We start from the raw sequence: 13566 nt of genomic DNA, 5'->3' as shown, positions 1-13566 counted from the left end.
GGATGTCTTTTTGTTCTACTGATGGTATCCTTTGCTGTACAGAAGCTTTTTAGTTTGATATAGTCTCACTTGTTCATTTTTGCTTTTGTTTCCCTTGCCCAGGGAGATATGTTCATGAAGAAGTTGCTCATGTTTATGTCCAAGAGATTTTTGCCTGTATTTTTTTCTAAGAGTTTTATGGTTTCATGACTTACATTCAGGTCTTTGATCCATTTTGAATTTATTTTTGTGTATGGGGTTAGACAGTAATCCAGTTTCATTCTCTTACATATAACTGTCCAGTTTTGCCAACACCAACTGTTGAAGAGGCTGTCATTTCCCCATTGTATATCCATGGCTCCTTTATTGTATATTAATTGACCATATATGATTGGTTTTATATCTGGGCTCTCTATTCTGTTCCACTGGTCTATGTGTCTCTTCTTGTGCCAGTACCAAATTGTCTTGATTACTGTGGTTTTATAGTAGAGCTTGAAGCCAGGGAGTATAATTCTGCCTGCTTTATTCTTCCTTCTCAGGATTGCTTTGGCTATTCTGGGTCTTTTGTTGTTCCGTATGAATTTTAGAACTATTTGCTGTAGTTAATTGAAGAATGCTGTAGGTATTTTGATAGGCATTGCATTGAATCTGTAGATTGCTTTAGGCAGGATGGCCATTTTGACAATATTAATTCTTCCTAGCCAAGAGCATGAGATGAATTTCCATTTATTAGTGTCCTCTTTAATTTCTCTTAAGAGTGTTCCGTAGTTTTCAGGGTATAGGTATTTCACTTCCTTGGTTAGGTTTATTCCTGGGTATTTTATTCTTTTTGATGCAATTGTGAATGGAGTTGTTTTCCTGATTTCTCTTTCTGGTAGTTCATCTTCAGTGTATAGGAATGCAACAGATTTCTGTGTATTAATTTTGTATCCTGCAACTTTGCTGAATTCAGATATTACATCTAGTCATTTTGGAGTGGATTCTTTAGAGTTTTTTATGTACAATATCATGTCATCTGCTGTCAGGAACAGTTTGACTTCTTCCTTGCCAATCCGGATGCCTTTTATTTCTTTGTATTGTGTGATTGCTGTGGCTAGCACCTCCAGTACTATGTTGAATAACAGTTGGAAGAGTGGGCATCCCTGTCTTGTTCCTGATCTTAGGTGAAAAGCTTTCAGTTTTTCGCTGTTAAGTATTATGTTGGCTGTGGGTTTGTCATATATGGCCTTTATTATGTTGAGGTACTTGCCCTCCATACCCATTTTGTTGAGAGTTTTTTATCATGAATGGATGTTGAATTTTGTCGAATGCTTTTTCAGCATCTCTGGAGATGATCATGTGGTTTTTGTCCTTTTTGTTGATGTGGTGGATGATGTTGATGGATTTTCTAATGTTGTACCATCCTTCCATCCCTGTGATGAATCCCACTTGATCATGGTATATGATCCTCTTGATGTATTTTTGAATTCGGTTTGCTAATATTTTGTTGAGTATTTTTGCACCTATGTTCATCAGGGGATATTGGGCTGTAATTTTCTTTTTTTGTGGTGTCTTTGCTTGGTTTTGGTATTAGAGTGATGCTGGCCTCATGGAATGAGTTTGAAAGTATTCCATCTTCTGCTCTTTGGAAAACTTTAAGGAGGATGGATATCAGTTCTTCACTAAATGTTTGATAAAATTCAGCTGAGAAGCCTTCTGTTCCAGGGGTTTTGTTCTTAGTTGTTTTTTGATCACCAGTTCAGTTTTGTTGCTGGTAATTGGTCTGTTTAGATTCTCTTTTTCTATCTGGGTCAACCTTGGAAGGTTGCATTTTTCTAGAAAGTTGTCCATTTCTTCTAGGTTATCCAGTTTGTTAGCATGTAGTTTTTCATAGTATTCTCTATTAATTCTTTGTTTTTCTGTGGTGTCCGTAGTGATTTTTCCTTTCTCATTTCTGATTCTGTTTATGTGAGTAGACTCTCTTTTTTTCTTGATAAGTATAGCTAGGGGTTTATCTATTTTGTTTATTTTCTCGAAGAACCAGCTCTTGCTTTCATTGATTCTTTCTATTGTTTTATTCTTCTCTATTTTATTTTATTTCTGCTCTAATCTTTATTATGTCCCTCCTTCTACTGACTTTGGGCCTCATTTGTTCTTCTTTTTCTAGTTTTGTTAATTGTGAGTTTGGACTGCCCATATGGGGTTGTTGTTCTTCCCTGAGGTAGGCCTGTATTGCAATATACTTTCCTCTTAGCACGGCCTTCGCTGTGTCCCAGAGATTTCGTGGTGTTGAGTTATTGTTGTCATTTGTTGCCATATATTGCTTAATCTCTGTGTTTATTTGGTCATTGATCCATCGGTTATTTAGAAGCATGTTGTGAGGCCTCTGTGTGTTTGTTGGATTTTTTCATTTTCTTTGCGTGATTTATTTGTAGTTTCATATCTTTGTGGTCTGAGAAACTGCTTGGTACAATTTCAATCTTTTTTAATTTAGTGAGGCTCTTTTTGTGACCTAGTATATGATCTATTCTTGAAAATGTTCCACACAGTCCTAGAGGAGAGAAATGAAGTAGAGAGGTTTTTTTTTAAGATGAAAAAAATAATAGCAAAAAGTAATAGGATATTTATGTATCTGTGAGAATGTTCCATATTTCTAGAGGAGAATAAAGATGGTGATGATGGGGTAGTTGGGATTTCTATAGTAATGGAATGTTCTTGAGTAGATGTAAAGGGAGAAAATTAGTATACAAGTGAGGGTTGCTAGGAGAAAGGCAGTTCATTCAAAGTAAAAGACAAGGTAGAGCACAAATGGGTGTGCATGTATATGATGCTTTAAGGTTGGGGAAGTCTCTTTTTTTCTCAGTAAATTAGGAAGCAAAGAGCTAAGAATAAGGATAGGGTAAGAGTTGTTGGAGATTTGAGAAGAGAAGATGATGTTAGTTGCCTGGGAGAATGGGAGAGTAGTGGATGGACTGGGGAAATAATAGTGTGCATGCTATGTATCATTAAGGACCCATGTGGGGTTTGTGATCATGTTAAAGTGATGTTAGCATGGTTGTGTGTGCTTTCTCATCTACAGTTACATACTAGAGTCAGGCAGAGCATTGGGTTTTACTGGAATTGTGGTTTAGTTAAGTGAGAGGGCCAAATTGAGAGTGCATTCAAGGAAGTGATCATGACTGACCATGGGATTTATGCTAGCTGGTAAGGAGGAAAGCAAAGACAGGAAGGGGTGAAGGTTAGTAAAAAAGGTGATAGGATTATTGGCTTGAAAGTCTTGGTGGAGTCAAACCATTGTTGCAGTTTTTGGGGTGTTGCAGTAGTGAGAGACACTGTAGTACCTGATTGCAAGGGGAGTGTAATAGGTCATATGGCTTGATGACATGAAAGTCAAAGCTGGGTCTTTTCATGAGTAGGGAGGGAGAATGGTCTGGAAGTGGGCCCATAATGTGAAGGGCATGGGAGAGGAAACAGCTGTATCTGAGAGGTCTGTAGAGGAAGCTATGCTTCCGGGGAAAGCTGTGATTCAATTAAAATGATTAGGCCCAGGGAACCTTTCCAGAAAAGGGTCAGATTATAGGAGGTTTTCTGAGTGGACTTGTGTTCCAGGGGACACTGTGAAAAGGACTGTAGAGGTGGGGAAGGGCAACAGGTGAGGTTAGAAGAGCTGTGTAGGGATTAGGTTCTGCAGGATGAGGAGTTCTTGGCTTCCTGTTGGTACTGAGGTGGACAGAAATACAGAGCAGGCTCGGTTAAGACCTGGTGGTCCAGGGTAGATTTTGATGGAGTTGGCTGTAGGGTTAAGGGAAGGCAGAGCAGAGGATCTTCTTGCCAGATACATGCAGAGTTTCTGGAGCTTCCGTTTGACTCCAGCTGTTGGAAGCCTGGAGAATTAATCAGGGGTAGTCTTAATTAGCATGCAAACACCCTCCTGACTTCAACAGGTGATTTAACATATTCTGGCACTGTAGGGAAGTCATTAATGTCTGAAAGGGGATTTGGGAGGGATTGGGTAGGTTATTTATCAAGTAGTGCTTTGGAAATATTCAGTGTAGGATGGACTGGAAAGAGAAGAACCTTTAAAAGGCAGAGAAACATGTTGGGACATTTTTTTCAGTTGTTTGGATTCCTGGGACTGAATTTATTTGCTAGAGGAATTAGACAGATGTGAAAGTAGAACTTGATTGATGCAGACTGCTGCTGAGGAAAAGGATGAGTCCTAAGGTTTTGAGACTGGAGTGTGTTTGTGCCACAACAGAACATGGCAGGAAGGTCTGGAACAATTGCCAGTTTTAGGGTAGAAATTTTTAGGTTCCGTTTTGGAGATTTTTGAGTCTTGAGTGATTGGGCTCTTACTTCTCCCTTTGTCATACTTGTAGCTACTTGTAATGTACTTGCTCCTGGCTTCAGTCACTAAGCTTTGAGGACAGAGGTTGTATGTGTTTTGTTCTGTGTTAAGACATTCAGAAAATAATTTGTTGAATTCATTTGGAGAAGATAGCTTTTAATAGCTTTTCCAATTCTAAGATTCTGTCTTGATATTAAGATGGCAGAAGAAATAAAGAATTTAAGCTCAGCCGAGAGGTGAGGGCTAGGGATAAAGTAGATGTCGCTAGAAGCCAGACAAAGTTCTGTAAAAACCAATAGATAAAAGGAACTTTAAGAAGCCAGTTATTAAATTAAAGTATATGTTACTGACAAAATGTTTTGATTAGTTGGTTGGGAACAAGGGCTGATTTGTAGTCTGACAGAGTTGGTTTGAATTTGATGTAGCTACTTACTAGGTATGTCAGCACTTTAAGCAACCCTTAAATGAGAGCATAATTGTCATAGAGTCATGAGGATTCATGAGGAAAGACTAGCAGTGCCTGGCATTCTAAAGTCCTAAATAAATGTTAGTTTGATGTTAATATTATTATTAGTTTGATATTGTTATTGTTACTTTTCAGGAAACTGCCAGTGTTTGTACTTGTCTTCAGTAAGGTGAAATTTCCTCACTTTTAATTATTCATGTCTGTATTTATTTAAGCTATTCTTGTTGGCTCTTAACTCCTCTTGTGTTATAGTGATGCCTTAGAAGGGCAGACTTTTATAGACTTTACCTTTTAAGCTCTCACACCCTTTTTTGCAACTGTTGTTTTTAAGTAATGATCTATTAGGTATTATTATTTATGTGTGTGTGTAGAGGGGGGAGTATTATTTTTCAAAATGTCTGAGCCCAGGGCACGTGGTGCTCCCTGAATTGACTTCTGTTAACATGTTGCGCTTCTCCTAACTGCCATTAGCTTTGCTAGGACACAAGGGTGAATTCGTTCTTTCCCTCAGTGCTTACACTCTAATGGAACAGGTATAATATCACTGTGCCCTGGCATGTGCTGCATGTTATATAAAATAATATTCAGAATATGAATTTAATTTTTAAATAAGAATTTAAAATGACCTTAATTTAGGTAAATTGTGGGTAATCATATAGGTCAGAGTTAATTCATATTTTGTGGAAAAAGGATTTTACATTTACACAATGATTTTTTTTAAAGTATTGTTTTATAGGGTAAGCCACTAACTATTTTTTGACAGCATTCTGACTGGCTTACTATAGAAAAGAAAGCAGCAAAGCTTATAATTCTTGAACTTGATTAAAGAAAAAATTTGCGTAGCAGGTTTGTCTATGTTTATTTAAAACATCTTTACAAAAATGTCTTTGAAGACATTTAGGTCTATTGAAGCATTTAGAAGATGAGTTCTTGCTTACATTACTTTTTTTTGTGGGATGCTGCAAAAGCATTTCTTTTTTTTTAAGGTATCATTGATATACACTCTTATGAAGGTTTCACAAGAAAAACAATGTGGTTATTATATTCACCCATTTTATTGAGTACCCACCATACCCCATTGCAGTCACTGTCCATCAGTGTAGTAAGATGCCACAGAGTCCTTATTTGTCTTCACTGAGGTACAGTGTCTTCCCCATGATCCCCCACACACCATTGTTTACATTTACTTTTTAAAAAATTAAGTGGAACATTACTTTCATGTGTTAATTTTTTTTAAGTGAAGTTATATTTGAAGGTTTTAATTTCTGAATTGCATAAATTGGTTCATACTTTGCCATCCTTGGAAACATTTCATGTGCCCTCTGCCTTGAACAGTCTTTTGGTTGTATGTAATGAGACTATGAGCTCCTTGAGATTAGGGGGCCTGGTTAGGCTCCAACAAAATTCAGTAATATATTTGTTGAATTAAATTGTACTAAAGTAGCAAAAAAGGGGGCACACTTGGAGAATTTCTAAAATATTTTCCCTATCTTTTTATTATGAAAAATTTCTAACATGTCTGAAACTGTTAGGGGATAGTAAAGGGATCCCCAGATACCTTCTACCCAGATTCAACGGTTGTTTACATTTTGCTGCATTTAAAAAAATCTCTTGAGTTTTTTTGCTAAGTAAGTTACAGACATCCTAACCCTACTTCTACATATTTGAGCATGCATCTCTTAAAAGTAAAATATTTACTTGAGTAATCATGGGTTTCTGAGTCATTCTTACAGAGATCAGGGTAATAATAGTGTACTGGCTCTACCACTTCTCACCTGTGTGGCCTTGGGCATATTACTTACTATCTCTGATCCTCAGTTTCCTTAGCTGCAAAGCACCTATCTCAGCAGGGATATTGTGAAGATCCAGTGTGTAAAGTCCTTAGAACTACACAGGCACAATTTTCAGTTTATAATGTATTTCCTCATATGATACTCAATTCTGATAAGTAACACCACACCACTCTAGTCACCAGAGTTGGAAACTTCTACCTCACCTTCCCCCATGTAGTGCCAGCAAATCTTGTATTTTCTACCTCCTAACATCTCTCAAATTTGTCCTGCTCTTTCCATTGCCACTGCTGCACTTCCTGCCTGTCACCGATTTCTGTCTTCCTTCATCTTGTGCCATCCTCACTTCCTTATTCTCTTCCTTACTGATAATTTATACTCTCAAATATAAATTTAATCAAGTTAGTTTTTTTGTTTAAAACTCTTTTCCCACCCCCTGCAGTGCAAAGTCCTAGTTTCTTAACTCTGGTGTCTGTGTACCTTCTGTCTGTGCAGCCTTATCTTTCATTATACCCTTCTTCCCCTCCTGCCAGCTTCACTCAGCACACAGACACACACACACATGCCCCCAAGACTGTAGCAAGCCATGCATAGTTTTCAAAATAGACTTTTTGTTACACATCTTTGTGCCTTTGCTTGGCTGGCTCCCTCTATCTGGAATTCTATCCCTACCCACCATCCTCTTTATGTCTGGCAAATACTTGTATTTCGCCCCCTACCTCCATACTTGTCTTTTTTTTATTATTAAGGTATCATTGATACACAATCTTAGGAAGGTTTCACATGAGCAACACTGTGGTTACTACATTCACCCATATAGTCAAGTCCCCACCACTGTCCCCCATTGTAGTCACTGTCCATCAGTGTAATAAGATGCTCCCATACTTGTCTGTTAAGGTGAGATGTAGTTATTTGACTCTTCAGTCACTTCTTTTTGTCTCTACTTCTCACATACAGTCTCTTAGCATAATGCCCATACCATTTTTGGGTGGCCATTTGCTTGCATGTCTGCCTCATTGTATGAGTTAAGAAAGCCCTTGAAGATACATGCTAGGTTTTATTTCTTTTTATATCCCAGTATCAAATATGTTGCTTATACCAGGCCCAAAATAAATGTAGATATTTGTCTACGTTTTTATGGATGGAAAAAAATGGAGATTCAGAGAGTATGTATTATGTGCCCAAGGCAACAGAACTAATTAATGAAGCATTTAGATCTTTAAGAGCCCATTTCATTACCATTTTCATTAACTATAACACTTCTTATAATTACAATCAGTTGTTCAGTGATTCTGTTCTTGGCCAATGGACTTACAGCATCCTAGAGGATGTTAGAGTTCCCACATGGAAATCTACAGTCATATATGCATCTTCTGTAAGCTGAGTTAATAAGATTATGTATATGTGTGTCACCAATTTTTTTTAATGTACATAGATGCTGTTGTGATTAATAGCAAATCATCTTGGTGAAGTAGACATACTTCTTCCTTTTGAGAGGAAAACAATATACAGGAGATTTGGACTAACAGATTTGCATAGTTTGCTAGGGAATTGTTAAGGTACAAGAAAGTGTTTTTTGAAAACAAATTCAGATTAGATCTTAATATCTGAAATTTTCCTACTCATCAGGAGTCCATTAAAATAAGAAAATGTAAAAACTTCTGAACTTAAAAATTGTTATATCTATTCCTTTAGGTAAAAGTGGTTTTAAATTTATTTCCACCTGCTACCATACTGTTTAATTCTTCTCTTTTTTATTGGCCTTAGCATCAAAAATGTTTATTTCATATCTGTGAACATGTTTTGTTGTATCTGTAAACATTGAGAGTCTAGGTTGTCATCTCTCTTAAAATCTGAATTCACTACAAATTGTATTGTTTGATACAGTAAGGTGACTTTTGAATCTTATTGGTGGGGGCAACTTTTTTTTTCTAACTTTAATGAGATGTAATTCACATATAACATATTACACATTTAAGATATACAATGTGATGGTTTGATATATGTATATATTGCAAAAGTTTAACTACAATAGTACTGTGTGAGTTAACACATCCTTGACCTCACATAATTACCATTTTGGTGTTATGGTAAGAACGTTAAAGCTCTGCTGTCACAGCAACTTTCAATCATATGAAAGTATGCAATCATAATGCTTAATTCTTAATGAGAAGTATTTTTCTAACTTAATGACTATTGGCTGTTCTGGACACACAGTGTTGTATTATTATCTGGGCTAGATGCACTTTTATTGTTGAAATAAAATATTTGTGGTCTGGCTGGCATTCTAGATTCAGGCGTATAACTTAAATAGTAATGCTACTTCTATCAGTTTGTTCAGCTACCAGATAAACAAGAATTGTGTGATTTCATTCATTCCTTTGGCAAATGTTTATTCAACTCCTGCTGTGAACCAGGCCCTCTCCTCGGTCCTGAAATTATATCTATGAGTAAATACAGCAGACAAGCATTGGCTCTGGTGGCTCTTACCTCTTAGCGGGAGAGCCATACTCTGAGCAAGATGAACATGCAAGTAGGTGCCTGTGATGTAATACTAGACAGTACACGTACTTTTTAAAAAGGCTGGAAGAGGGAGTAGAAAGGTTTTTTTTAAATTTTAGAATCTGAGAAGGCCTTTCTAATTAGACATTTGAGCAGAGAGACCTGAGTGAAGTCAAGTCACTAGCCTTGTAAAGATATCTGGAGGAATAGCCTTCTGTGCAAAGGTATCAACAAATGCAGAGGTTTAGGGAAGGGGATGCTTGTTCTGTTCAAGCAAGGAGGCCAGTGTGTCTGGTGCTTTGTGAGCAAGTGTAGAATGGTAGGAAATGAAGTTGGAGAAGTAGCCTAGGGAAGATCATGTAGGACCTTCAAATTTCCTTCTAAGTGTAAAATAAACCATTGGATGGTTTATAATAAAGGAATAAAGTGGTCAGACGCAAGTTGAAGGGACACTGTGCTATGTAGAGAACGGACTCTAGTAGTAAAAGAAAGGAAGCAGGGAGAGCAGTTAGGAAATAGTGGTCATAGGCCTTAGGGTGAGAGGTAATGATGGAATGGTGAGAAGTAGTCAGATTGGAGATGTATTTTAAAGAGAGTCAGCAGGGTATGTTGATTGATTATAATGAAAAGCTGTAGGAAGTCAAGGAAAAGCTGGTTAATAGACAGACACTGTACTTGAAGGATACAAAGAAGGTTTTTACAGTGGCTGTCTCTGAGAGGTGGCTTTATTAGAAGCTTTTCTTTTTGCTTATCTATATTTACTAATTTTTCTATACTGAACCTGAATGCTTCTATAATAAAAAAACAGATTATTTTAAAAATAGAGTTAATCTTAGTGCTCAATGTAGCCTACCTAATTCTTAACGTGTTCTCTTACCCGTTTTGATTTTGGAAAACAATTCAAGTGACATAAAAATTTTCAATTTGTCTTTTTTGCTCTTAGTGATCAGCCTTGTACCTTTTCCACATTTGAAGATGGTGAAGCTAGATATTCATAGTCTGGCCCATCACCTCAAGCAGGAACGCTTATATGTAAATTCTGAGAAACAGCTCATTCAGAGGCTCAATGCAGATGTCCTTAAGACAGCTGAGAAGTTGTACCGTACAGCATGGATTGCTAAGCAACAGAGAATTAATTTGGATCGGCTTATCATAACCAGGTAAAAAGTTTTGAGGTCTCAGATTTTATGAGCCACTATAATTCTGTGCTAATTGTAAATACAAATCTATTTCCAGCAAAGTACATGGTTTAAGATAATTTAAATCCACGTTAATGTAAATCTTTGCCTGTTTTATTACCTTAAGTGCTGTTACAGAGAATTATAACTTAAGCATTAATATTTTATACTACACCTATCAATTTTGTATCTCTGTGTATAACGTTGTAAACTGTCTTGTGTTGTTTTTCTATTATTTAATATATATATTGCCATGTTCTGATACTGTATATCTGTTTTTCAATTTTAGAAACCTCAGTTTTAACTGTTAATACCTCATTGTTCTCTTGTCCAAGAAGCAGTTTTTAACTTTAAAAATAGTGGTGCTTGAGGTATAATGTTGAGAAAAGAAGTCAGACACAGAAGATTACATACTGTATGATTCTATTTATATGAAGTTCAGAAAAAGGCAGGACTAATCTTTGATGATAGAAATCAGAATAATGGTTACTTCTTGATACTTTTAGTTGAACCTTATTTAATACAATGAATTTGTCCTTGTTTGTACTTTGTTTTTGTCTTTCTTTACATATTCAGATGCTGGGGGTCTAAATTATTTTAGCAATCCAAAGTGATCTCATTGCTGGGATTATAATCAACTCACATTTCCATGTTTCAGTATAGTATGTGTGCTACACTATTGTTAATTTTGTTATTTTGTTTGCTCGGTTTTTAGTGCTGAAGCTTCTCCTGCTGAATGTTGCCAGCATGCCAAGATTTTGGAAGATACACAATTTGTTGATGGATATAAGCAGTTGGGATTTCAGGAGACTGCTTATGGGGAATTCTTGAGTCGATTAAGGGAAAATCCTCGTCTTATTGCCTCCTCTTTGGTTGCTGGAGAGAAACTTAATCAGGAGAACACACACAGTGTTATTTACACAGTTTTTACCTCCCTCTATGGCAACTGCATTATGCAAGAAGATGAAAGCTACCTCCTTCAGGTTTTGAGATACTTGATTGAATTTGAACTTAAGGAAAGTGACAACCCCAGGCGACTTCTAAGGAGAGGAACTTGTGCCTTCAGCATCTTATTTAAACTTTTTTCCGAAGGACTGTTTTCTGCCAAACTTTTCCTCACAGCTACTTTGCATGAGCCGATCATGCAACTGCTGGTTGAAGATGAAGATCACCTTGAAACAGATCCAAACAAGCTAATTGAGAGGTTCTCCCCATCTCAACAGGAGAAACTCTTTGGAGAGAAAGGCTCAGATAGATTCAGGCAAAAGGTTCAAGAGATGGTAGATTCCAATGAGGCCAAACTAGTGGCTTTGGTGAACAAATTTATTGGTTATCTCAAGCAGAACACATATTGCTTTCCACATAGTTTAAGGTGGATTGTGTCACAGATGTACAAAACCCTGTCCTGTGTGGATAGACTGGAAGTTGGGGAGGTCAGGGCAATGTGTACTGATCTCCTGTTGGCCTGCTTCATTTGTCCTGCAGTTGTCAATCCAGAACAATATGGAATAATTTCTGATGCTCCTATTAATGAGGTGGCGAGATTTAATCTGATGCAGGTATGCTTTTGCTATTATTAATGCGGCATTTAGTTTAAAATTAGTTGGGCAGTAGGGGTAGAAATAGAAAATATGACAATATTCATATATTCTTACTCTTCTGTTTCTTCAAACTGTCCTAAGTATTTGCTTCTTAAGAAATGAAAGCAGTCTATTGGGATTTTAAAATATTGTAGTCATAAAACATCTTATGTTAGTTTTTTAAATAGAGTCCTCACATACTTGGATGTGTAGTTGATTGGATTTTCTGAAACAAATCCACCATCCCTTTCCTGTGATTTCAAAATCCAGAATGATTGAAAACTGAGAGTGTCATTTGGTAGCAAAACATAACCTGAACTAACACGAGACTGTTTATAATTGTCAGTTCTTCCATTTGGTGCTAATGAATAGTCATGTTTTGGGGCAGGAATGTTATTGTGTTTGATTACAGGATGCCACCTTAAGTATTGTACATGTTACATATACACTAACCAACCTTTCTAAATCTCCCAAATTTTGAAATCTGAAACTGTTTTGGACCTAAAGATTTCAGAAAGGATTTTTGGATCAATACTATCACTTTTTTTTTTTTCCTACTCATCTGAACTACTGAAATATTTTATCCCTCAGAAATACTGTGAAGAAGGGACTGAATTTATTTGAATAAAATGTATCTTTGGATGATTACCTTTTTTTCATGATCAGTTCTATCATATTGGGGTGTTTAGCAGTTAACTATAAATTCCTGAAATAAAATTAAAAAATTTTTTTTCATCTGTGAAACATTAAATTTATTCAAATGTTAATGTAGTTCTCATTTTTGTCATTCCAGTAGAGATTGGGTTACATATTTTCAAAATGAGTGAAATGGAGGATTGTCCCATATACTAAGATGATGCTTTATGATGTAACTTTCAACAAAGTATCTTTAAAGAGAATGGATTAACAGTTTTTGGCAGTAAGGAGCTTACTCTATGAACTAATACTTACCTTCCAGTCAGCTTATGTTCTGTAGGAACTGTTTGCTTTTAAATCTAGGAAAGAAATTGTACTTTGAGTACTTTGTGGACTACATAGGGAAAGGTATTTAATATTTGAAATAGTTTGAATCTCCTTTTACAAGTTAATTAAAAATTTTCTAAACACATGGAAATTACAGTATCAAAAAATGTGTTGTATTTTTATTTCCTCTTATTGATATAATGTGTTTAAAAGAAATGAAAGCAAAATTTTCTGCTGCTTCTCCATAATTCTTAATATAGAAAAAGCTGGTGTAGACAAGGTGTACATTTTATTGGGGACCCTGTTGTATTCCTGGTCAGGTGGTGTTGGTGTGAATATTATTGTGAAACAGATTTTTAAAATTAAGTGGAAGTACTTTCACAGGGAGGGATTTGTGAATGTCTGTAGCCTGTGTCTTCCCACCACTGCTTTGGGTTGCAGGTTGGGCGCCTTTTGCAGCAGTTAGCGATGACTGGCTCTGAAGAGGGCGATCCCCGGACAAAGAGCAGCCTTGGGAAATTTGACAAAGTAAGAATGAATACTGTGTCATATGAAATACTGTTTGTAGACAGTTCTGCCAAAGTATTAGCAAACCTAACTATTTTCTTTATTAAATCTTATCCTTAGGTGATGTATAAATTATTATTTTCAGTTAGTCTTGGTATAGCTGTAGAGGATTCAGTGTCAGATTGGCAGCATTTAAAGGAAGAAGTCACTAAAGATGACTAATTGTCACTTATGAAAGTGTTGAGATGCCACTGTAATGAGAATCAGGAGCTAT

The 13566-nt window shown here is 36.3% G+C and overlaps 1 protein-coding gene across 11 annotated transcripts in view; it reads left to right on the top strand.

Moving 5' to 3' along the window:
* Positions 1–13566, top strand: part of GAPVD1 (GTPase activating protein and VPS9 domains 1) — a 77341-nt gene that overhangs the window by 18743 nt on the left and 45032 nt on the right. For all 11 annotated transcript variants that reach the window (XM_073224566.1, XM_073224549.1, XM_073224557.1 and 8 more), the window contains exons 2-4: positions 10008–10224; positions 10958–11801; positions 13227–13313. In XM_073224566.1, coding sequence (XP_073080667.1) covers positions 10040–10224; positions 10958–11801; positions 13227–13313 — 1116 coding nt within the window. In that variant the 5' untranslated portion in view covers positions 10008–10039. The remainder of the gene's footprint in view (positions 1–10007; positions 10225–10957; positions 11802–13226; positions 13314–13566) is intronic.

Source organism: Manis javanica, chromosome 2, assembly GCF_040802235.1.
Source record: "Manis javanica isolate MJ-LG chromosome 2, MJ_LKY, whole genome shotgun sequence".
NCBI lineage: Eukaryota > Metazoa > Chordata > Mammalia > Pholidota > Manidae > Manis > Manis javanica.
Note: the sequence above shows the minus strand (reverse complement) of the source record. Positions and strands in the feature narration are given on the sequence as shown.